This window comes from Pygocentrus nattereri, chromosome 9 (genome assembly GCF_015220715.1).
Source record: "Pygocentrus nattereri isolate fPygNat1 chromosome 9, fPygNat1.pri, whole genome shotgun sequence".
Lineage (NCBI taxonomy): Eukaryota > Metazoa > Chordata > Actinopteri > Characiformes > Serrasalmidae > Pygocentrus > Pygocentrus nattereri.
This window is the reverse complement of record NC_051219.1, coordinates 39,439,373-39,466,215: the sequence shown is the minus strand read 5'-3', so window position 1 is coordinate 39,466,215 and position 26,843 is coordinate 39,439,373. Positions and strand designations below refer to the sequence as shown.

Below are 26,843 nucleotides of genomic sequence, written 5' to 3'. Positions count from 1 at the left end.
AAAATTACTAAAAGAATAAATTTTATTTCAGCACTGTAAGTCATTTCCCAACCATACAAACATGACTGCCAACTTCGACTCTCTCTCTCTCTCTCTCTCTCTCTCTCTCTCTCTCTCTTCCTTTCTCTCTCTCTCTCAGCCTTTTGGCTTTCTTCTCAATGCATTGTGAAATCAGACCACAACAGCAAGACAAATAAAAAAGGTTTTCTTTCCAAAACAATCTGGTGCTTTCTTTATACTAAAAATGAGAAACTGTTAATAACGATCATAACCATAACAGCAATAATAATAATAATGAAGTTTTACCCTTCACTACACAAGTTCTTTTGGAGACCTTGATGCATGCATCAATGCGTTCGTCAGACGACAGAATGTGTTGCCTACAAATGGGGCTGAGTGGAAACATGATGGGGGCAAACATGCTGGGAAAAAAAATAAAAGCAGTAAGGATCGAATGTAGAGGGCACTTGTCCAGCAAAGAGAAAGGTGGACGTTGGTGGGCCATTGTACACAACACATTGCTGTTATCGTAACGGGGTCGAGACCCTACAACACCAGTCAAAGCCTGTGAAGTGAAGGGCTACAGAGCTAGGATACAGGGGGAACAGTTTTTTAAAGCAAGAGTTCAAATCTAAGCTCCAGACACGAATCTACAAGGAATGCACAGGCAAAAAACTCCTCACAATAGCTTAGGTGCATGTGGATGTGAGCCTGTTTACAGTTATGTGTTTACATTTAACCTAGCCATGACTACTGATGAAGCTACATTTTCAGGACATTACAAGTGCATGGGAGTCTGTAAAGGGTGGTTAGATTGAACTGTATCGAAACCTGCGTCCAAGGCTCAACTTCAGAAAAAAAGGATTAAAAGTAACTGAAATTTTTTTTTTTTTTTAAATCTTAATTTGTAGCAATGAAACCGGACGATACACAACTCAGCCACTTTTCACCAGAAAGATGTAAACACCACATTTCCTTCATATGGACCCACAATACGAATTCTAGATTCTCAAATCACTGAAATGTAGAAATATGGGATCCAGAAACTAAAGAACTGACAAATAGTAAGGTAATATGCACTTTGGTTTTTAGTAGCAGAGAGAACGTTTCTCTGTTTTTGTGCAAGGACGCAATGGTCAACGTTGACTCGATCGGCTTTTGAATCATCTCGACTGATTAATCGGAGTAACTGAAAACGCTCGACGATGCTGCGGTTTAGTCTGATGGCTACGATTACATCATAATGGTGAAGTGGTCTGAAACAAATACCATAAAAGGTAAGGAAAATTGCAATCATTACAGTTGAAAGATACCTAGTTCTGCTAAGCGTATTATACTAACTGTAGCGACGGTCAAAGGAGTAGCACTTGTAATAACAATTGAAAGAAAGAAAGAAAAAAAAAAAAGAAAAAGTAAGAAAAACACAATTTTCACAATTTCAAACCAAAGATGGTTAGGTTAGATTTTTTTTGTTGTTGTTCATCAATGAAAACATTTGTTTCCAACTTCTGCCTACGATTACATACAGACTGATTATAAGACTGATTATTATCATTAATATTACCTTTACTGTTAGTATAACGGGGTAAGGAGACAGCACTGGAGTACGAGCAAGTCCACAACAGAGCCATGGTAAGAGATAAGATGAAAGGCTAGACATAGTGAAAACGAGACAAAGAGATGGCAGGTGGGATTTTTTTTGGGGGGTGGGGAAGAAAAAAAGGATCCATTATAGTAGAATTACAGAAGAAACAAGCATCTGAACTGTGGGAGTGCATGTTAGTAGCCTATATCCAACAGCAAAATGGGGATTTTGAAAATCAACCACAGATTGTTGAATACATTAACTATCAGCATACAATTAAATTGGTGAGTTCTATTATTTCACTATCATCCATAAATGGTTAGGATAAAAGGGGTAAAGGCATACGATGATGGAAAAACATTGGTTCTAATTCGGAAATCAGAACATATCCCTTAAACAAAACTTAATACTGTAAAATATTGTACATTTGGATCTCTGCATCATGTGTTGAACTCTCCACAAATGGCTGATTAAATTGCAAGAAGGAAAGACGTTAGAACAGTCAAAAAGAGAATACATAAAAGCCAGAAAAAGAAGCTTCGCAGAGGGTAAACTTGGGAACCACGCATCTGAAATCACTAATTAAGCATTATCATAATCAACTACAACAAAAAAAAAAAAAAAAAAGGAAAAAAAAAAAAAAGAAAATCTGGATAATGCATCACATGTATGTGAAGCTGCATTACACTTTTTCTAACTGATGACTCTAAAAGAAAACGACTATATGTATGTGTACGTGTGTCCATTTCTGGGTCTGTGAATTAATGTTGTATCTTATCTTTGAGACTAAAATTAAGCTAAGTGTGACTCCGATAACTGATATTCTACAACACTTAGAGAACTTACTGAAACTTTTGTAACTATCTTAAATGGAAAACAAAAAAAAAATAAAAACACAATGAAAATTGATCACCGATCTATAGTACGTCTGAAGCGAATAAGTGTGTGTGTACAGATGTGGGTGGGTGGGTGGGTGTGTGTGCGTGTGTGTGTGTAGGCGTTAGCGCGTGCCTAAGAAACGGTGGAAGATCCGTCTATCGGCGGCACGGCTGAACAATTTCATCATCAAATCCAACAACCTAAGGTTGAACTTCGGAATAATTTCGGTCGTATGTGTTCTATGGTACTAGTTTAAGTACTCTAGCTGTAATGCTATGGTCTAGATTAGTCCTGATTGATCATAGTTCTGTTTCTTTCTCTAAGAAACACAAACTTGGATACCCAGTAAAGACAAACTCCTGCTGCCAACAGAGATACTTCTGGGGGGGGCGGGGGTATACGATTAAACAGGTTGGTATTTAGCTGTAGGGGTTTCCACAATTGTGGAAAATTCTAAAATATACAAACATAAATAGGGGTGTCTGTCATTATTTGATTTCATAGAGCTTTCCATATATATTTTGTGGCACAAGATACTTTTTTTTTTTTTTAAATCTATACCCTAACAAAATAAGGTGCATCTTATTGACATGCCTACTCAGACACTCATGTAATTTGGATAATCGATAATCCTAACTTTTTCAGATTAGAACAAGGTAATTATTGGAAAAGCCTTTTCTCTAGTGTATTATTTTGTCCTTCAATGCAAATTGAAGCTCATTCACAACATCCTCGATATCATAGGTACAAAAGCATGTTCACATAAGGGACTTTCCTGCCCTTTTCTGTCAAAGTGTCAAATCAAGGTTACAAGCCAGAAGGCTTGATCATTTGAATCTAATCTGGGTTCGTTAAAGCCCATCTGTCTCGATAAAAGTGCTTTCTGTAAGAAGTGCACAAGTTCCACGGGCCATCACGAAAACAAGACGATACAAACAGCGTAATGTCACGAAAACAAGACCACGTACAGCGTAATGTCACAGAAGGTCCAGAGAGGCCTTCTTACTTTTTTTTTTGTTCTCTGTTAGCTGACCGCATCACAAAAGGTTCTCGGAACTGATTTTGAACTTTCAATTTGTGTTTTACAGAAATCTAAATGATTTTAGCTATGGTGGGTGAATGCACGTGTACATGTGCATTAGGCACAAAAGGGAGGATGAGAGCAGAATCAGAGGGGTTTGAATTTGAACAGCTAAAACTCAAAACCTCAAGCATCTAAAGCTCAGATGGAAATGCATCTTCATTTCAAGTGATGAGCGGCATAGGAGTGGAGTTCAGGGGTGACAGGTTGTGTGCATTCCCAACCATTGATAAAATCACTCCCCTGCATCATCGCGCACTGAGATCACACAGATTACGTCTACAGTATATACAAAACATCTAAGATATCAAATGGATCTATGATTCCTTCTCTACGTATCGTTTTGTTTTTCTCCCTAACTTGTTTTTTTTTTTTCTTTATCCTGGGTCAAGGACGATCCAGTGTGTTTTCAGGTTTTTAAAACAAGGTGCTGCTTCCTATGCACTCTGTTCTCACATTCAAATCTGTTGGTAATGATTTCTATTACACAACACAAAGTGAAGAATCATTTTAACATCAAATGCTTGGGCTAGGTCAACAAATGGATGTAGCTAAAGAGTACTGTGCTTTAACCACATCAAACATAAATAATATAAGTGCTTTACGTTGGAATACAATCAATTTTCAAGAGCTTTTTTCAGTTTGGCTTTGGGCTTGCATATCTATCATTTGGGGGCTTAAGGTGCTTACAAAATATATATATATATCATAGGACAATAGTAGTAGCTATTATTGGGGCTCAAATGGAAGGAGTAATAAAAAATAATAAAGATTGTCACAAGACTACATGAGAGGAAAAAGGCTATTAAGTGTGGAGCCAGCAAAGCAACACCACTCCTGCCTGACGCCACCTCCATTCCTTCTGCACCTGCAGACACACTTAGCTAAACTTCACATCTCTGCACTGTCTTGCCACCTCTCTCTCTCTCTCTGAGCTTGGACTAAGCCACCGGGGGGTGGGGGGTGAGTCTGACCCTGTGCTTGAAGCAATGGCAGGTTACCTAGATGGCAAACAGAATCTGAAGGACTGAAATGAGCAAACCAACACACAAATTCAGCAATTCACTGCGACAACCTGCACTGTCCTGCAACAAAATCAGGTTTGAAACTAAACTGACCCTTATGGTAGGCTGTGAAAACGAATTGGTTCAAATTTGGGATTTCCTTATGACATCAAAACTCAAGAATAGGACATAGTTGTGCAATTTAAAGGCAGATTTTAGTCCTAATGAGACTGACGACGAATAAGCCAAATTTCATTCGCCGGTAGCTACATTATCACTGCGCACTGGGAGGCCTTTCACAACTTAAACTGGTCAAATCTGCACAGGGCTCATTTCTCTTCTACCTTAAATTTGGCAATACTGTCTATAAATAGAACGAAAAACTGGGCTAGTTCTTGGTACCACCTCTAAAGATAAAGAGGGCATTTAAAAAATAAAAAATAAAACCAAAACTCAATATATTCATACAGACATATTCGGGAGAACATCTGACTGACGATTCAATTTTCACGATTAATGTAACATGCCGCTGAAGATATCTGAAGAAAAACTACATTAAAAAGTAATTTTACATACCAAGATCATTACGATAATTCAGTATTCCAGCCCAATGACTTACAAATAGTGTAAGGGGAACAAAAACATAGAACACTAAAGTATCATGAAGAGTCATGGTTGGTTTGGTGGACGCTTGATGACAGTTACTTTATGATCTACAGGCTTGGTAACGTAAGCATTGCTTTTTCAGCAGACAGACAACTAAACGTTGTTTCAAACACACTTGGACATAGATTAGGGTGCTCTTAAATTGGCCAGCTAAGAGTTAAACGACTGGGTTAAATCAGAATATACTTTGGGCAGTAAGGGCCTACGGTAGCCATTTTAGGCTATCATACGGATACAACCAACACTGATGTTCTAAGATGTTTCAAAACAAAACAAAAATGTTAGAAAGGTGAAAAGACTGAGAGCTTGTCACAATGCTACAACCCTGATGGGGCAGTGGAAAGGCTGAGATCCAGAATCGAGAAGATTCAGTGCAAAGTGCAATCGAAGGTTGTGATTTTAACTTCGCTCAGTTGCAAATCAGAACCCTGCTGTTAAGGTGACATAGACCGCACTCCTTCTCACACTGTCCATCTATAGTTTTCAGCATCTGTAACATCATAAATTATTCTTATGACAACACAAAGTGGCTACTGTGCCCTAATTATCATATTTTGCAAGGAAAAGGCAGTCGAACTTGGATCATTCCCTCTCAACTCAATCAATCATTCTTATTACACTATGGGATGTAATTACTCCTCTTTTTGTAGTGCACCATCTGATGGGCAGTCGTCAAGGCAACAAGGGGCCTCTACCTCCACCCCATCTCCTGATTGGTTGTCTCTGCTGGCTAAGGCACACTGGATTGGCTGTGGTGGCAGGTCAATGGGTTGACCAGTGGCGCTTCCTGAAGAGCTGCCATTCAGCTGCTGGGACACTCCCCCAGCTCTCTCACCAGTTCCAGAGGGCCGCCCCACTGTCTTGGGTTCCTCTGCCAGCTTTGGGGGGCTGGTAGAGGGGGGCGATGAAGAGAGATTCTACATGGAAGGGGGGAAAAAATTATTCCTGCAAATCCATAGTTCTGCATCAAGGCCAGAAATAAAAGCATAAGCAATAATAAAAAGACCATCTGTTTCAAGGTGTTTTTTAAATATAAATAATGACTTTGCAGTCTCACAGTTTATTTGACTAAACATGAGTTAATCTGTCATAAATGTAGAGTAGATTACAGAACTGTATATATAGTTTTTACCGGTGTTCGAGTGGTGGTCATTTTCTTCGCTCCCCTTCCTTTTGGCATAATTTCTTTACCCCTTCTACAACAGAGAGACAAATAAAGCATTGGTTCCAAGAACAGTTTAAATTTAAATGCTTTTCTTGTAAACAACAAGGAAAGGCCAAAGCCTGAAAGGCTAACAGCAAACTTACCCTTTCCCTCCTCCCACTGACACCACCTGCATGTTAAACCCCCCTCTGCCACGGACAGGTTTGTTTCCAGCCCACTGACCTACGACCATGCCAGCAATCTCCAGCTTCCCACCTTGAGGAGGTATAGACTGGATACCTGCAAGTTGAAATAAATCTGTTATTATAATAAGTATGACCGACTGAGGTCAAACATGTGCCAATTCAATAGCATGATAATTATTTAACCATTTTTCAGGGTTTACGATACCGTAACAATGTTTTGAGGAAAAAAATATGCCTAGGACAAGATGTACATACATGCAGTGCTCTGAATGTCATTTTTAACAGCAATAACATGTAGATGGATGTATATTTTGAGTATTTCTGTATAGCAATTACATTTCATTCATGAATTAATTATTCATCCATTTTTTCATTCATTTGTTTCAGTCCAAATAGTCATCAAGCCTTTGGTTTCCCCTATATTGTTTTTTTTTTTACAGCCTGTTTTTATCAGGGTAGCCATCACACTGTATGAAAGGACAGCACTGCAGCATCTGCTAAGAGCTGTTAAGGAGCTCAGACCAGTAACACACTCAGACTCAACTTAAGGCCCAAAGCCACCAGGTGGCTCCCTAACAACTTCTGTCTTATTACTGTATCATTACGCTGTCCAAGAGGCTCGAGACAGGGCAAAAGACACAACTGGTCTCACAAAATATTTCACACATCTGGAGCCAAAAAATAGAAAAGAACAAGTGAAAAGGGTTTTTTTTTTTTTAATTTTTAAATTTAACATTATACCGTTATATATATACAGTATACTGTAATTTCACGACTGGACTTGCTGCACAGGTGGCATCTGATCACAGTACCATGCTGGAATTCTCTGAGCTCCTGAGAGCGACCCATTCTTTCACTAATGTCTGTAGAAGCAGTCTGCAGGCCTAGCTGCTTGGTTTTATGCACCTGTGGCCCTGGAAGTGATTGGAACACCTGAATTCAATGATTTGGATGGTTGAGTGAATACTTTTGGAAATATAATGTAAGCTACACATGAATAAAATACATTACATCAATACAGTTTTTGTGAAAAGTAAGTAATCTGAAAGACAGACTTTTGTTGACGTAATATATTTAAATCATGGAAACGATGTATGCATATGAAACAAGTAAATCCAAAAGTGGTGGCAAAGTTAATGCATTAATAATGTATTACTATGAAAATTATTACTGCTACTCATTTTTTTTTAAACAAAGCACATTTTCCTGGTTTTATGCTTTGTTTACCATGTATAGTTCCACCCTAAAATCCAGCTGCATCCTGCTGTTGCTAATACTTTTGAGACTGTATCACTCATGTTCAAATACAGCTTTTAAATGGCAAGAAGTTCCATTTATGGTTATCTTGAGTAAACCAAAGGTATTTCTAACTACAGACATGCCATGAATTTGTTTATCACTGAAGGATTTCACGATTCTGTTCTGGCTTGTAGTTGGACAAGTAAGAACAGATCTTAAGTCTGACTATTGAAGCAGGTTCAACTCAGAAAGGCTGTGGTTAACTCGTTGGTCAACAACTTTATCTGTTAATCCAGGTTTAGATACTCTAGGTTATGAGCAATCATATGAAAATGCAATGCTTCTGAAGAACCTCTGCTACCAGAGTTAGATCGAACTAAGCTTACAGTGAGCTGAGTAAGCAAGAAATCCTGCACCGTGAGACCCAAACAAGCATCCAAACATCAGCACTGCACATTACACCAAATTATATAATTTAGACAGCTTGTGGTTGACACTGTTAGTAGGTAGCACATAATTTTATAGTTTATCGCTTAGCTAGTACGTCAGCTACATGGGGAGCCCCTGAAAACAGCTTTGGGCCTCCAACAAGCTAAAGCTGGCCCTGAACATCAAATGAAGTATGAGATTACAATGTGACTGCAGAGTGGGACCTTGAAAAAACAACATCTATCTAAAAAGCTCGATCACTGGCCGTGTTTACATGCAAAGATTTTTGCCAGTCCGATTGAATACATTCCGATTACAGATTCAGACTGAGGCGTTCAAATGCGTGGAGAACCAGTTCGTGTAGAGGTTACCATGACGGCGAACATCACGTGAGGTCCAGTCAGAGTGAGATGAGCAGCAGTGAGCAGTGCTTGTGTTTTTAATTACTTTAAAATGAGGTCAGACTCAGAAAAATGTACCTCACATGTACTTAAGTGGTGAGAGGATGGCGTCATGATTCGAGACACATAAGCTGGACGCCTGTCCCACTGCCATCTTTTAAAGCTCAGAGCATAAACTTCGTCTCCTCTTCAAACCAGTTTCTGCTCCGCCATGTTGAATGTTATAAACTCTCACTACGATGCGACGAACACACAGAACGGACTTAAATTTCAGACTTGGAATGTAATCAGATACAGGCGATTACAGGGATATTATTCTTCTATTTAACCGATTATATAGAGGTTTACCCACCTTGTTCAATCGGATAGGAATTGTATTCTGAATGGCCTCAATCGGACCAGACTGCTCAGATTGAAGTGTATACATGGACGTATTCTATTCCGATTGAGCTAGTAGTCGTATTATTAACTTATTATTAGGCTGCATGTAGACATAACTATCATCTGTGCTGAATATCACAATACACCTTTTTATTGAATATCTTCTAAGAAAAAAAAATGTAATATTAAAGAAGAAAAAAAAAAACATTATGCAGAATATAATGCAAACTTTTACAAAGTAACTGAGAAAATATTTTACAAAATAATTTGCAAACAGCAAGGTTCTTAATCTGTGCTACAGATGACTCAAAAGTACTTGAGTGACATTTAAAAATATTCCTGTTAAAAATCTGAGCTACAGGTCTGCTAAATCAATGCTGAGAGGCGCAACAACTGCTGCATTCACATTACTAGGCTGAAGTGGCACAAATCAGATTCATTCCCTAATCTGACACAGATCTGATGCTCTCAGAGTTGTATGGGTACACAAATCTGATCTTTTCAAATCCAACCTAAGCATCTTGTGTGTGTGATGTGTCTTAGATTGGACACTCCAATTTATGGCTATGCGAACTTAATGAAAATGTTCATGTATCTTTTTTCTCCTATTAAAATGGTGGCAAAGCAACACGTCACTATTTTCACCTTTGTCTTGCTGTAATAATGAGCAGCCTAGAGCTGTTAAGAGCAAGTTATATTCACACTTATTCTGCTGGTCTGTTTGCTGTTCATGACGCAAACAGGATGTGGGTCATTTTAGTTTCACCCACTCTGGACAGTCTTTAAAGTAGCCCATCTATGAAAACAACATTCCAATACCCACCTTCCTAAATAATTCATAGTTATCACTGAGTAATAAGCTTTAAAATAAACAACTAAATAGTAAGCCTAGTTGTCAAAGGGGTTAAGAAATGGTGGTGGGATCTGACCTGGGAAGGCTCTTGGCCGGTGCTGGTGGTGCGGAGGGGGCATGGAGCCCAGGGGCCGAGGTGGGTACAAAGGGTGCATAGGGTAGAATGGTGGCACCATAGCAGGAGGCAGGAATGCTGGGGGAGGCAGAGGTGGGGGTGGGGGAGGGGGCCGTGAAAGATTAATGCCCTCTAAAATGGCCTGTCGCATCTTCTCCACACGAGACACCAGTTCTTCCTGCCAGGCAACAGATGGTTGGTGAGAAAGTTTTAGTTATGTCATTCAAAAGATGCATATGCTTAAACAAAACAGATCAGGATGATTAAGGTCAAGATGTATGGTCACCTGGCCTTCACACATGTCCAGCAGGGCACCCCTATCTCTGGTAGCCTTGGCCAATTTGCTTTGAAACAGTTTCCCATCAAAAAAGCCCCAAGGGCAGCAGTGGTCCCAGGGCAGTGGCTGCCCACACACATCATTCACAAAAAGGGCAGTGTCCACACCACTCATGAACAGAGAGGCCAGCTGAACCCCACGGTTGTCCACTTTCTCCACCTAATGACAGCAACGCAATGATATTAAAGGACAAACTTGGCACTGGAGTCATCACTGTTAATAAAAAAATGGAGGTGAGGCATAAAATCACTTCACCTTGAGTTCCTGGAGTTGATCAGGCTCATGGAGCTGGTTAGACACAGCTTGGGCCAAAAAGGCATCAAGCTCGTGGCGCTGAAGAATGCGGCCACCTGGCCACTGCATCATATACCTGTATGCAAATACAAATTGCTCAGTATTTCTCGATGATTACACTACAAAGAATTACCTGAAATGACGTGCTTCCACATCAGATTTTCAAACAATAAAACCATCATATTTAGAACCATTAGCCAACTGTGTTTTGCACACAGATAAATTAGACCTTTGCATTTAACTTTAATCTGTGCAGTAAAACACCCACCTACATGCACACTAGTGAACACACACACTAGGGGACAGTGAGCACACTTGCCCAGAGCTGTGGGCAGCCCTATCCAAGGCGCCCGGGGGGCAGTTGGGGGTAAGGTGCCTTGCTCAAGGGCACTTCAGTCACATACTGTCAGCTGAGGGCATCAAACCGGCAACCTTCCGGTCACAAGGCTGGTTCCCTCCAGCCCATGAATGACCGCCCCACATTCTACTGACAATCAGCAATGCTACTGAAAGCAAGCCGATCACCCTGTACGTAACAGAACATAAGTGAACCTCTGGTCACTGTTTTTATTTATACTGTTATACTATTGTGGAGGTACTGTCCTATCCTCCTAGTTTGGCTACCTGAGGACACAGCACATGAGCAGCAGATGGGATGGCACACAGGCAGGGTTGAGCAGGGCAGGGCAGTCTGAGCGCATGCAGGCCAGGAATGCTCGGGTGCGGCGGCTGCGGTCCTCTGAGGCGCGGCCCAGCCACAGACGCCTCAAGTTAGGACAGGTCCACTCCCGGAAACACAGCGCCGGAACCAGCTCTGGGGTCAGAGCTGACTTGGCCTTGCTGGCACACCACTCCTTAACAATCACTGGAGGCACTATGGAGTCAGAAATAAAAGATACTGATTGAATGATCTACATAACATATTGAAAGAAGGATGCACTAATGCACCAGAAAAAAACAGACAGGAATTCATACACATTAATACAGAATATTAGATAACCAATTAATAATCTTTAATATAAAAAGTTACAACATGCAGGAACTTCTCTACAACAGATATTAAGAAACGACATCTACTCAACATGCAAAACAGAAGCATCAGGTAAAGTCCCACTAGCACGCCAACACCATCTGCAGCCTCAGGTTTAGAAATTATGAAGAATTCAAAAAGGACTGTGCCCAACGGCAAAGAATAACTAAAATGGATAACCAACCACTTTCTTGTCAAGGACATTAGATCATGTAGAAAATACTGTAGTCTACATACAATAATTTTAGTAAGTTTACCATTTTTATTATTTTTTTTTTGTTTTATCAGTTTATATTTTTCACTGAGTCGGTCCTGAATTTCGGTTTCAGTTTCAGCCAAGGATTTTCATTTAGATGCATCGCTGTTTTAAAATGTCTGTAACTAGCAAATTTGAGCCTCTGGTGTGCTTATTATGATGAATATCTTTGGAGAGCCAAGAATAAAAACAACCACATGAAACAATCAACAAATAATCGCATCCTAACAGAAAGAGAAGCAGAACTTCATATTGTGGTAATACAACAACAACCATGTTTCAAGGAAGATTTTAAACAAAAATTGCTAAATTTCCTAAAGAATCAATAAAGTATCTATCTATCTACCTATCTATCTAAAACATACATAATTCTAAAGTAGCTAATATTTAATAGATATTTACCCCAATTCATTTAAACGTCCATACATTAGTCTCCTTTTATAAGTAGCAGTATAACACACAGTATCAGAAACAACAAGATCATCTATTTAACAATCTGAGAACGGCAGCTTGTATGGTGCTAAAAGGCGCGCCATAACTTTACATTACATGTTAGCCTTGTAGTTACGACAAGAAACTAAAGCAGCAAACTTCAAACACCAAACATGTCTTGGCTGATCCACTCGACATCTGGGCTAAAATGGAGTAACTCTGACTCTTCGCCAAGCTATTCCTTTAAGCCTTACCCAGCTCTATGCTCTCTCCCACACTCACCCTCTAGTGGAGCGCGCTTGCGCATGGCCAGCCTCTCCAACCTCCTCTGGGTTTCAGCCAGGCTGAACAGCACCCCGTAGGCATACTGCCGGGCTGAACGGAACAGCAGAGAGGCAGGAGGCAGGTCAGTGCTGTTCTCATCCTCTATACACACTGGCATCTTCATCTCCCCCTGCGGGACATGACAGAGACACCAGCAGGGAGAGAAGTTAGGGAAGAGGGGAAAAAATAGCAGAGACAGAAAACTTTATCAGCATCTTTTGAGAAGTTATTGTTCCTGGGGCTGTTCAACTTGGCATTATCTGCATCATTAACTGTGCTTACTTTTCTTCATTTTAGCATGCTTTCGAGTCTTGGGGCCCGTTTCCCTACCCGGATTAGGCCTGAGACTGAAAAGTATTTCCAAAGTGATTCGTTACTGGCACTGCAGTTTAGCCCAAGACCTAACCGGAACCATACCCTCCAGAAAAAAAGTGTCCCTGATGTTGTCAGATTAATGGGAACTTAAGTTAATATTTTTATAATTAATTCACTAGTTATAACTAAGAGTGTGACAAGTAATGCAATGAAGTCACAGCATCTCAATTTGCACTACAAATGCACATGTAAACCTTCTTTGCATTATAATTTCTCTATATGAGGTTGGTTAACCTTTAATTAACCAATTAAGGAGACTAGACTGCAAATGACTTCATGAAGGTCAACTTTAAAAAGGTCTCGATTCTCCTTCTTGTCCAATTCAGCACTGATGAGATCTTAAACCACAGCTCCTTTAAAACTCAGATCCCGAAAAGGCAAAACACAAAGGAAGCTGGAGCCATTTTATTTTCACAACACACAAATCAACTGGACCACAAAACAAGCCACAAATGAAGAAACGCGTTCTGTTCACGTCTCAGTCTGTTTAGAGATGTTCGAGTCTGTCTGATTTGTTCACATTTGCTCAGAAAGCTAAAACTCTGTCTTTGATATTCAACAGATTCCACTTCATTCATTTAATGATGGCCTTCAAAGTGTCCAACAAACTGCGATGAACGTCCACCACGTGTTACAATTAGTGCTATAATAAGGCTCTCGAAAGGTCAGATTTATAGATTTATTGATTGTTACTGTCGCTAAATAATACTACACCTAAACTTAACTCTAAGTTTAACCTCAAGTGTCCGAAAGGCAATTTTTCTGCTCCTTTAGTTTTCAAATAAAAAAGGCAAATGTGATGAAAACAACACATGCTCAAGTGATGACCAGCAAAATATCCTCACTTGAGCAAAAACGTCATATAGTCTTATCATAGCGAGGACATGGGGTCCTCACAAGTACAGAAATAGAAGAACACACTGGTCAAGTGATATACTGTCCAACATCAACAAAAGTCAGTAACAGTCTCCCAGATGCAGGTGCACAGGCGCAGCATAAATATGGCAGAGACAAGTCTTGTGCTATCCTGTTGAAACGTCCTACCGTAGCACACATTTATAAGCAGCTCTGTACAAAAACTCCAAGTAGAGTATTTTAACAGCTAAAATCACTTTAATCGAAAAATCTGAAATCAAGGATATTTAAGCCCAATACCATTTCTTCTTTTTACCCCTACCCCACCCTAACTCAGTTCCAAGGGGTAGTGGTTGAAATCAAATTTAAAAACAACATTACTTCATTAACAGCTACTAGCGCTGCTCTGTAGGCGACCCTGCCCATCTTCGGTGATAGCAGACTGCCCATCTGTGGGCAGTCATGGGCTGGAGGTTAGGGAACCGGCCTTTTGACTGGAAAGTCGCTGGTTCGATCCCCAGAGCCTACACTGAGGTGTCCTTGAGCAAGGCACCTAAACCCCAACTGCTCCCCAGGAGCTACGGATAGGGCTGCCCACCGCTCTGGGCATGTGTGCTCACTGCCCCCTAGTGTGTGTGTGTGTGTGTGTGTATACACATTAGTGTGTATATGGTGTTTCACTTCACGGATGGGTTAAATGTGGAGGTGAAATTTCCCCGTTGTGGGACTAATAAGGGTCACTTAATAGCAAAGGAGGATAAAGTTCAGCAACCTCGCTGCTGGGCTTTAGTTACATTTAGGGCATCATATGCCTTTAAAGAGTGAGTATATTAATTATTATTATTGCCCACTTAATCCTTGGTGATACGAAGCTGACGTTCGAACAAGAAGATATTCACGAGCCTCTTGTTCTAATTTTCCCGTTCCACCTTAAAAGTTGCAGTAGATACATTCTGGCGCTTCAGGCGTGAGACCAGCTGGACTATTTAAGGTGGAACGGGAAATTGTGCTAGCTAGCTACTGAGACATTAGCGTGCTATTAGCAATTGTTTATGCTTGTTATGAAGAAAACAACCATAATACACTGAAACAACACTAAACTAAGAGAATACAGTGACCATTTCTAACTGAGAAAATTCTCACTTTTGTGGGTTTCTTTGGTCTCTTTCTCAGCCATCTTGCTTTTTCTTTTTTCCTCATAATATTCTGGAGTGAGTCTCTGAAAAACCTCCGGTTGGAGGATCATGCAGCCCTAACACTTCGCCCTACCCCTTTATCTCAACAAAAAAGTGGGACACCCTAAGCCCAAAACAGAGGGCTATGGCCTAAGGGCTAAGTGGTCGGGCAAAGGGTGAAATGGGATTGGGTTAGATGTAGTTTTAACACAAAGCTCCATTCAGCTTCATGTTCAGATTTTTTCCATTCTACCTTAAATGGTGCAGCAGTTATAACGGCTAAAGCTCCAGAATGTAACTGCTGCACCATTTAAGGTGGAACAGAAAAATCTGAACAAGAAGCTGGTGAATAGCAAGCCAGCTTTGGCCTCGTATTAAAACTACAGGTATGATACTCTGATAGTGTAAATGTCTATCAGAAAACATTACCAGCCTTAAAAGAATAATTAAGATCTTTTGAGAGCCTAAATCAGCTAACCAGGAGGTAAGTAGTAATGTTAAGATGAGTCTGGGCCGAACTAACATTAAAACACACAATATACAGATGTAACATTATGACCACCACCTTGTTCCTTCGCTCATTGTCCATTTAATCAGCTCCTCTTACTGTATTGCTGCACTTTGTAGTTCTACAGTTACAGACTGCAGTCCATCTGTTTCTCTGATACTTTATTAGCCCCCTTTTACCCTGTTCTTCAGTGGTCAGGACCCCCATGGACCCTCACAGAGCAGGTACTATTTGGTGGTGGATCATTCGCAGCACTGCAGTAACACTGACATGGTGGTGGTGGGTTAGTGTGTTGCACTGGTCTGAGTGGATCAGACACAGCAGTGCTGCTTGAGTTATTAAACACTGTCCACTCACTGTCAGTCCACCTTATAGATGTAAAGTCAGAGACGACAGCTCATCTGCTGCTGCTCAGTTTGTGTTGGTCATCCTCTAGTCCTTCCACAGGATGTTGCCCACAGGACGCTGTTGACTGGATATTTTCGGTTGGTGGACTATTCTCGGTCCAGCAGCAACACTGAGGTGTTTAAAAACTCCAGCAGCACTGCTGTGTCTGATCCACTCCGACCAGCACAACACACACCAACACACCACCACGACTATGTCAGTGTTACTGCAGTGCTGAGAATGATCCACCACTCAAATAGTACCTGCACGGTGAGGGTCCATGGGGGTCCTGACCACTGAAGAACAGGGTAAAAGGGGGCTAATAAAGTACCAGAGAAACAGATGGACTACAGTCTGTAACTGTAGAACTACAAAGTGCAGCTATACAGTAAGTGGAGCTGATAAGATGGACAGTGAGTGCAGAAACAAGAAGGTGGTCATATTGTTATGCGTCACTGGTGTAGCATAACTTCTCATGGCCACATGGTGCCAACCTTTAGTGTAACTAATGTTTGAGCAAACAAAAAGTGCACAGTGCTGCTCATGTTATTTGTGGTTTTATTCATCTCTTTATGATGATGCAACAGACTGGAATTCAGAGCAGAGCAATCACTTTTCTGTGATTATTACACCTAAACACCCTGCACATAAAACTAATGTCCGAGTTCAACCTGCCAACTCAACATCATGTGGAATAAAAACGTCGTTTTGGGAGACAGTATATTAAAGAGGAGATGTACGTATGGATGTTTTCCAGCTGAGGACAGACACCTTGCTCCCTAAACTAATTCCTATGTAATTACATTACTCTCTACAGACTAGTGCCCTGCGTTGACTCAGTGAGCACTAATAATGCCATTTAGCTTGCTAACATTTCCTTTAGGCAGCAGTCAGACCAAGAACGAAATTTGCCTGTTAAAAAATCAATTTGCTTACATAGAAAAGAATGAAAGAGAACTGATTGAAAATTGGTTCATTCATTCATTTTCTAAGCCGCTTCTCCCTCAGGGTCGGTAATCAAAAATATTCAACTGCAAATTTTGAGATGAGATTATTTTCTATAAATTAAGGTCCATGTTTGTTATTTAGCCAAAACAAACAGAATATCCACTTTTCTGGCTTGAGACTTGATCTCTAAATGCACTGTGCCAGACTGCCAGTTAGCTGTGGTCGTGAATCCACATGAATGTAGGGTTGCTTCTGACTTATCTAAGCACTAATAATAATAATAATAATAATAATAATAATAATAGCTATGATTAAACTCGCAGCTGTCGTAATTTGAAAACTGCACTTTTGAATTGAGATTGACATAAAACAATTATTTATATTGTCTACAGTGATTTTACAGAAGAATACAGGAAACAGTGTCCCCAATGACAAGCACACTCAGTTTCTCCATTGTTGGAAACCACTCAGCTAACAGAACTGCAAGGTGAATTTCCAGTCTAACCACCCCTTTATATTTCCATTCAATTTGTTAAGGCAAAAGAGAAAAGGGACTAAAAAAAGTGTCCAGAGAGTCAAATGACCGGTGGGGGAGTCTGACAATGCAGCTCATAAAGGGGAAATGTAACATGAGTGAATGCTGTAAGCCAGTGTTTTTACCTTAGTAAGGATGTGGTAGATCTGTGGATACATGAGTCCTCTCCTATGTCTGTGTTCTGCCACTCTCAGCACCTCTGCGCTAACCTGTGGCAGGGGCGGGGTTGTGATGTCCATGTGGCTCCGTGTTGCCATGGACAGCAGCGACGGAATAGATGGCCCACTCCCGTTACCCTGGTGACTGTCGCCAGAGGCGCCTCCTCCACGGCCACTGGGGTCTTCCCATCTAGAGGACTTGTCAGCCAAGTGACTGAAACGAAACAAACACAGACCGTCATTAATAGCTTACAGTGGGGCAACACACCTGTAACAATAACGCACTGAATGAATACAAACATTTGTTGTTGTTACTGAACATACATGTCCAGTGCATATACCCACTTCAAATTTACACACAATGGTCCATATTTATCATACTTCTTATAGCAATAATACTGATAGAAATTAAGTCAAGTTCTAGATATTAAAGCTGCAAAAACAAAACATCCTCAGGCAAACGGAACCACAAATAGGTGTCCCTATTTTACAACGCACTCTCAGACTAACGATAAAGAAGATGCATCACAAATTTGTAAGAGTATTTCGATGAAAATCATAATTATGGCAATAATTCAGCTCATCATCATTGGGGGAAAAGGTTGTACATATGAGCCTAAGAACACCACACCCACAGCGAGGTATGGAGGTGTTAGCATCATGATACAGAGCTGCTTCTCTGCAAACAGTACTGGGCCAAACAGACGAAATGAAGCAGCATCATCGGAAGCCGTCGGAGCAGCGTAGCTGTAGTTCAAGCGAGGTACAATGTCAATTTCTCTAGTCGGTAATATAAGTGACAAGAATTCATCCACATGTCACAAAGGTTTTAATGGCCTCACAGACCACCACAGTCTATAATGGCACCCCTTTCGTAGTCAGTACATTATTATGTCCTCCATCACCTTCGTCACATTTGTTGTTGTCAGAAACTTTTCATTCTGGACGGCCCTCTACGCCAACGTAAAGGACGCAGGGAAGCATGTGGGCAGTCATGGTTACATCAATTGAAACAAACATTGCTTTGTATGGAAAGGGAGTATAAATGAGCCTTTACATGAGTGGAGTGATATACCAAGACATTAAAAAAACCTGAATTTAATCTCATTAACCAGCAAACTGAATACGGGGAGAAGATTCCACAGTTTTCAACAAGACAACCACCCAAAATATTAAGCCAAAATAACTCTAGACAGCTGCTTGAATGACCCAGTCAATGTTCTGAATTTCAAAGAAAAATTTGAAATTCAGTCTTTGGCGGGACCCCCTCAATTGGGAAACTGAAGATGGTTTGCCAAGAGGAATGGAACAAAAAGCAAGAAGCAAATCATTTTTTGCCATAGGGTCTGGGAATTTTTTGTTTATCCTAATAAATACCTACTTTTTGTTCAAGTACAAAGACAAAAGACCTCACGCGTAAATTTGGTGTGATGCATGCAAGCACGTAAAACATAAACAAAAACAGAAGCGTCAGAATACTAGTTTGATTTCATTGTAGGCATATAAAATGGGCAAATAACCACGTCACTAAGCTCAAATTACAGCCATGCTAAGTACAGTCTAAACAAAACCTTGTACATTTACCAAAGAAGGTAAAAATGTCTTAACTTTTAACAAAACAGTGTAACTTCAGGTGAACTCCTATAAGTGAACTGGCTTGAAATATTCATATAATGCACAGCATTTTTCTTTTAACATGAATTTGTTACAAGAAAATGAACTGCATGAAAAAGAAGTTCAGTGTATCTGTACCTCGCGATGATAAAACTTGTGACCAAAAATAAAGTTTACGCTGTGGACTGGTCTGGTTGCTACTTGCTCCTTGTGTACTCCCAGTGGTCTTTAGAACTCTCTCTGGGAACAAAAGCAACGATTTCCAGGCACTGATGGAGCAACTGAGACCATTATCACCACGTTCAAACAGTCCTGAATCTCCTGAGGGTTCTTTCCATTTTCATCTTTAAAAATAATATGGCACTTTGCTGAAAGGAGAGATTTTTTCTCCTAACACTTTCTGGCTGGACCAACCATCATGCTAAGATGAACTACATGGGTGGTTGGGCTGGTGAGTGGGCACAAAAAAGTGCAAAAGAAAGGCATAGATGAATAAGAAAAACAACAAGTCACTGTTTCCAGAGTTTCTCTCAATGCAGAAACTGCTTTTGCCCTAGTCCCAAACAGATTTGTCAAGAGCTTGATTAACCAGCTTGCTTACTGGTAACACCCACATGCACAAACACTGGTGATTAGGAAAGTGCCAAATTAATGAAAAAGACGTGATGAAATTCAACTTAAACATTATATTTACATGGCCTAACTATTTTCAAAGGCAGGAATCTCAGAATGATTAAGGTATTAGTAAGGTAATAGGGAAACTAGAGGAGCTTGACACTGTTTCTGCCACCGCCTGGTGGTGTTAGCTTTTTAAAATATTTTTAGAACAGCTCTGCTAAGAATAGAGTGGAGAAGAATGAAGCCATGTGAAATGAAAAGAATGGAGCAGCGATTTGGTCAGAGGCAAACTCACTTAGTGCTGGTGTCATTTTGCTCCTCCCCATCCGAGGAAGAAGATGGTGAGGGGGAAGGGCCTGAGGGAGCTGCAGTGTGGTTATTGGGCAGTCGGTTGCCACCTTGAGAGGAATCATAAGGAGCAGACCATTCAGCAAAGCCCATTTTCCCAACGAGAGAATCATTGCAGTCCTGCAGTGCCGGAGGGGGGTTCTGGAATAGAAGGGCAGGACCAGAGGCTGGGCCAGGTCCATAGGGCCCACCTGGATAAGGCACCTTAACACCTGACACCTGGGGTGGACCGAACTAACAGATAAGAGAGTAAAAGAAACACAAGTGTTTTAGTTGGAACAAAGACCACTTTGGATACACGCTATGAAAACCACAAAAGTTGTAAACAACATACTACATGCACCTGGGCCTTTCCAGACTGTACTGCCGCCATGTGGCATGGAGGTCCGCCAAACTGACCAGGCCCAAAACCTGGAACTGCAAGCAAAACCAAGTAGAGATTATGCCATTATGAAAGCGAAAAAAAGAAGCTAAATTAAGCATACAGAAAAATACCATAGTTGAGATTATGGCAATACTCAACATTATTGTTAACAACGACTAAGTACACATTGGAACACTGTGGATGTCCAATTCTGAAAATGTGTACACGTGGATTATACTTACAGAGGTAAGGAGAAGGTCCCATTGAAAGAGGTCTTGGTTTACTGGCCGCCGAAAAATATTCCACTGCTTTCTTAAACCTTTCGATCTTATCCTCAGTCCGAGACTGAGCAAGAAAGAAACACAACGCAATTTAAACCAAGCGTGATGGTAAGAGCAAGCCATTTCTGATGACGACAAAGAATACGCTTTACCTGAGACTGTTTAAATACATCCCTGGCCACAGCATCCAGGTTCCCAAGGTCTTTGATAGATGCAACATACTCTGATACAGCCTTAATCACAACCTCACAAGGAGGGAGTACTAACTGATGAGCCCTTACCTGAAATGATCAAAACAGCAATGAGAATGACACAAGAAGTAACGAAACGAGTTACTAGACAGAAGAACAAAGCAGAGAATGTACCTTGAGGGAGGCAAGAGGGTGCTCTGGACCCAAGAGACTCCAATGAAAGGCAGCCAGGTCTTCATCTGGCAGAATGTGGTTCCCTGGAAAAAGTTCTCTGATTAGCCATAATATGTCATTCAGAATGATGTAGAAGTGTACTGAGCAAATGTCCAGACTGTGGCCTTTCTGGCTTTTGGCAAATGACTCTTACCGAGCAGGGCAGCAAAGATGGGCAGGTGCTGGGTTTTGAGACCCAACTGATGAGCAGCCTCAGACAGCAGGTACTGATGAGTGGTCAGATTCTTGCCGTTCCAGGAGAGCTTGAGAGCATGGGAGCTGAAATAGGCTGGGACATTGCATAGAGCGAACTCCGAGTCCTGTGCAATCAGGCCCTGAAAACCGTAGTCTCTGTACAGGGATAGCACCTCCTGGTGGTGGTCCTCAAGGGTCTGTACCACCTACAGCAAAGAGAGGGAGGCAGATTCAGCCCAGAATTTCTGTAAAACATCAAGCTCCCTGAGCCCTGCAGTCCTGATCCAGTTCGACTGTGGCGTTAAAATGTGACATCACTGTAAACACACACAGGGACACTGCTAATTACTTAAACTTGTACTCAATTTCTTGCAAGTGACAATGTAAACATGCTGCTACTGCTGCTATTAAACACACTTGAATATTACTTGATTACTTTAAGATTTAGATTTACACAATGTCCTTTTCTATCTGGTATGTTCTCAACTTTTCTTTACTTGCACTTTTATTTCAGCTAACATTTAGATGCATATAACCTCCTAATCTAACTATTATAAACTTAATTACTGGACAAAATATTAGGCGCGTACACAACATCCTTTTCTAATGCACCATGACTACATACAGATGAAATCTCGCTCATTTACTTGGCCAGTACCACGACGTGGACAGCATCTTTTGCATGTTTTTGTGTGATTAACACAGATGAAAGGTTGCTCGCTGCTTCCACTGATCAAGATAGGAACTCAACATCCTTTTCTAATTCATATGAAAACATCCTCATAGATAACTGCAATTACACAACATCCATTTCCAGTTAAATGCAGAGGAACATGGTCATTAATTTGACAGTTAAACATGAGCAACACTCAACAACTTTATATAAAGTACTAACTGGATATGTATACAGATAATCGGGCGATTATTAACTACATACATATTCAACACCCTTTTATAAACGTACTATGTGGAAACGCATACAGATAATTGGTTGACTACAGCATTAATTGCAAGAGATTACAAGAAATTCTTGTTACATTTTGCTTTTATGTTTACTTGAATTATGAATATGACTAAAGTATATTGTGATAGACTCACTGCTGAGGCAGACTGGTTGAAATTTGCTTAGATGCCTAAAACTTCTGCACAGTACTGTATACACTTACAGGCCACTTTATTAGGTACACCTGTCCAGTTGCTTGTTAACACAAATAGCTGATCAGCCAATCACACGGCCGCAAGTCAATGCATTTAGGCTTGTAGAGGTGGTCAAGACAACTTGCTGGAGTGCAGACCGAGCATCAGAACGGGGAAGAAAGGGGATTTCAGTGACTTTGCACGTGGCGTGGTTGTTGGTGCCAGACGGGCTGGTCTGAGTATTTCAGAAACTGCTGATCTGCTGGGATCTTCACGTACAACCATCTCTAGGGTTACAGAGAACGGTCCGCAAAAGAGGAAACATCCAGCGAGCGGTCAGTTGTGTGGACGAAAATGCCTTGTTGATGTGAGAGGTCAGAGGAGAACGGGCAGACTGGTTCCAGATGATAGAAAGACAACAGGAACTCAAATAACCAACCAACATCTCTGAGGAACGTTTCCAACACCTTGTTGAAAGTCTGCCACGAAGAATTAAAGCAGTTCTGAAGGGAAAAGGGGCTCCAACCTTTTACTAGCAGGTGTACCTGCTAAAGTACCTTAGGTGTACCTAATAAAGTGACCAGTGAGTGTATACTCAACATCCTTTCGTCCAATACTGAGTTGTACACAGAACTTGGTGGTGACGTTATCATCAGATACATATTCAACTCTAATGCATTACGTCTTCTTAATGAACTTTTCGATTAAACACTGCGGTAGATGTTCTTCTACCAGGTGATCTAAACAGCCACACAACTGAACGGTGCTTTTCACGCCACTCACCCGCACGCGGAAGCGGAACATGGCGAGGCGGACGCAGTGGCTCAGGCAAGCGGGCGGCAGGAACCATGCTCGCGGGGGCGGCGTGGCCTTACTGCCGACGTGGTTGACGATGAGCTGCGCGGTCTGCCGCTGCCCCTGCGCCCGCCGCGCCCACTCGGGCCAGCGCTCCTTGCCCAGCGTGCCGTTGAACACGACGACGAGCTCCAGGCCGCCCTGGTACAGGCAGGCCTGAGACAAGGCCGCCAGGTAGCCCAGCATGGCGTTCCACTCGCCGCCGCACACCCAATCGGTCTGGTAGCCGCCGTAGAGCCGCTGCAGGCCCGAGTCCGCGTCCACCAGGATCCGCGCGGGCGGTGGGGGCGGAGGCAGCGAGCTGGGGTGATGGGGATGGTGGTGGTGAGGATGAGGGTGGTGGTGTGGAGGCTGTCGGCCTGCTGTTCTAGCGAGCTTGAGGAGGTCCACGGGGACCGCCGCCCCGGGGCAGCGCTTCTCCAAATACTCCTGAAAGCCCTGCACTCCCATAGCGCGCCTTTACTGCCCCGTATTAGTCTCGGAAAACGTGCGTTTTGTAGTAGCTGTGCAAGATGAGCAGCGTTACTCCTTACAGAGTTATTAATCTGTGCGTGCCCGGTCAGTCTTTCTTAACGTGACTAGGTGTGGACTACAGCTGGGTAACGTCAGCCGATAAACTGATTTTCCCCAAAAAACACGTTGCGGGTCTGTGAAAGTGTAGCTGTGGGTGAGGCTATGTCTTATATCTGGTCATGGACGTGCGGTGTGCAGCCATTCCTCTCTCAGTGTTTTGGTATGATGCCAACACTACTGTCCAAACTACGGACTATCTGCCTTCAGTGCAATGTGGCTCGGTGGGAAAACATGATCGACGGTACTTATACAACGTTACGGTGGGAGATAGCGGCGGTAAAGAGGTCGACAGCGACGAAAACGTCCAAAAAATATAATCCTACATGCTAGCGAACTGGCACCACGCTAAACCGCGACTCCTGGAGCTGCTGGCCGATGTAGCATAGTGTTTGGACGCTGCGCCCACTGTTTTGATGTGCCTGCGGTACAGAGATCCTGTAAAGTGTGGCTAAAATGTTTGATGCTGGCCAACAGATTCAACGCGAAGCTGCGGCTCTGCGGCTAACAAACCGAGCTAAGCTACCGCAGCCCGTTAGCCGGAGCCCGTGTGTGTGTGTGTGCGTGTGTGTGTGAGACTGACTGACTGACTGACGACTCTAACTAGTCCAGACGAACCCGAGACAGCAGGGACGACTCCGGAATAAAGTGGACGATGAAACGAAAATAAAAAAAGAAAGTAAAAGAACTAAAATAAAACAAAAAACAAAAAAACCCCAAAACGTAAACTCCCTCACTCTCTGTCTCACTCACGGCTTCATACTGAGGAGAGGAACATACTTTCAAGCGACGTCGGCCATCTTGCGACTTCCCCGCGGACCAGCAGACAGAGGGAGGGAGGCGAGAGGAGGAGAGTAGGAGGAGAGCCGGAGTGGGATTGTGGGAAATGTCGTTTGAAGTTGACAAATGGCTCATTGGCAGATACAAAGCGACCGGGTCGAAGACTACAACTACCAACGCCTTTGACTAGTGACCCCGATGCCAAGGCAGAAACCAAAAGGATCGCTTCATTCAAAAAAAAAAAAACCTGACTGGGGGGATAGGGTTTAGACATAAAATGCCAAGTAGCGTGCTTGCCCGAGCAGTATGTGTACTTTTTCTCTGTTTGTTCAGAATAAAATGCAAATGCAGCACGTTTTCAGACATTCATACAACGTTGATCTACTCGTTCCCGAAATTGCTTGGGCTCTCACTTGTTCAGGGCAACAAGTGCACCATTGACGGACAGGAGCTGCGAGCCACGGGAAAATAACAGGGAAAATGCAGTTACTGTTCAGCGGGGGAGTCGGAGAGAAAAATGGGCCCGCTGTCGCCGGAGTTTATGAAGTCATTACAGTCAGCATTTAACATTTCACCACGACCTGGTTTCAAGTGACAACACTTAAGCAGCCCATGGAAAAAGAGGGTTAATTCATGCGCTATTCAGCAACAACGTGCATTCACCTCGGGCCTCCTGGCTGATGGCTGAGAGCTCGTCTCAGGAGTAATGAAGGGTCCGCGGCCTGCTGTACTCAGATAACGACCCCATATTAGTTATTTGTCTTTCTATGGAAACTATGTCCATAATGAGAAATGAAGATACACTATTTACACCTTATTACAGGCTAAAACTTTAAAGGGATCACTCTAAGGACCTTTTCTTATAGTTGAGTCGTTGAGATCTATATAAAAACAATGTCTCAGTCGATGAGATGTAGGTTTTAGAGGCATTTAGACGCCTGTGACCTCTAGTTCACCAAAACTGAACATTTCAGATTCGTAGTTTCTCTACAGAGATGCATTTTATGTCAAGCTGCTCTGAATGACTCTGTTTACAGTGTAAGACAGTTTCCGCCATTAAAATAGTCAGTTAGGTATCCATAATATGAAAGTTTTCCAATAATTATTTCTTATGATCATACACTTTATACACATAAAAACAATAAAAAGTAACAAGAATTTCTTGGGTCCATATTTTATCTGGACACCTTCACAGCCGCCACAGAGACTCCTTATATATATATATAATGTGTGTGTAAAATCATTATTAATTAATATTCTATACATTTTTACATTAACAAAATTAAAACATTAACACTTTTCTCAGCAAATAAACACAAACTACACAAATAAATAGAATTTGAAAATGTGTCTTGGGTGCCTAAGACTTTCGCACAGTACATAGTATGCCATAATAATGAGATTCAAACAAATGTGACTTACGTTTATAACTTGAAATCGTATAATTATGACTTAATATCTTATAATTATGACTTGCTATCTGGTAATTGGGGATTAGCATTTCATAAACATGACTTTGGAACTCATAACAATGACCTGTCAAAATAATGGCTCAGTATCTTAAAATTGTGACTTACTTTTTCATAAATACGACTATTTCATGATTATGACTTACTTACTTATAATCATGAGAAAAGAAAATCTCATAATGATTAGACATTAAGTCGTGTTATTATGCCTTTGTGCCTCGTAATAATGAGTTATCATTAATACTCCTTATTTAAGCAACAGAACACGAGACGGGGGTTTTATCGCGAAACATCATCAGGGCTGTGATTTGGTCGCAGTAGATCATCACAGCCGTGATGTTATAGCGATAACACACGACCTCGAGTGTTCTGCTGCTTTCATACAACAGTTAAATAAATACAGTAAGAAATGAATAAACGGGGCCGTGAACGCGACATTTTAATATGTTTTAATGTTCGCTGTTCCTTCCGCCAGATTATAGTTCCTTAACGAGCCGCTCGTTGCTACGTCAAAGTAACGAGCTCCGCCCACTCGCCGCACAGCGGGCAGTTCGTTCTCCAGCTCCACACAGACCAGCTGACAGTTTGGGCATTTAGTGTCGTCTCATCTT

At 41.6% G+C, this 26,843-nt stretch overlaps 1 protein-coding gene across 1 annotated transcript; it reads right to left on the bottom strand.

The window, feature by feature from the left end:
* fam120c (family with sequence similarity 120C) lies at nt 1-23,863 on the bottom strand. The gene is made up of 16 exons (XM_017712778.2): nt 23,342-23,863; nt 21,381-21,627; nt 21,188-21,270; nt 20,975-21,103; nt 20,784-20,886; nt 20,521-20,594; nt 20,125-20,411; nt 17,565-17,811; nt 12,615-12,786; nt 11,239-11,488; nt 10,576-10,690; nt 10,270-10,479; nt 9,945-10,161; nt 6,524-6,659; nt 6,348-6,411; nt 1-6,132 (listed from the first exon to the last, which is right to left on the bottom strand). Exons 1-16 carry the CDS (start codon nt 23,861-23,863, stop codon nt 5,848-5,850), a joined length of 3,141 nt encoding a protein of 1,046 aa, XP_017568267.1. The 3' UTR covers nt 1-5,847.
* Between the last annotated feature and the right edge of the window lie 2,980 nt (nt 23,864-26,843).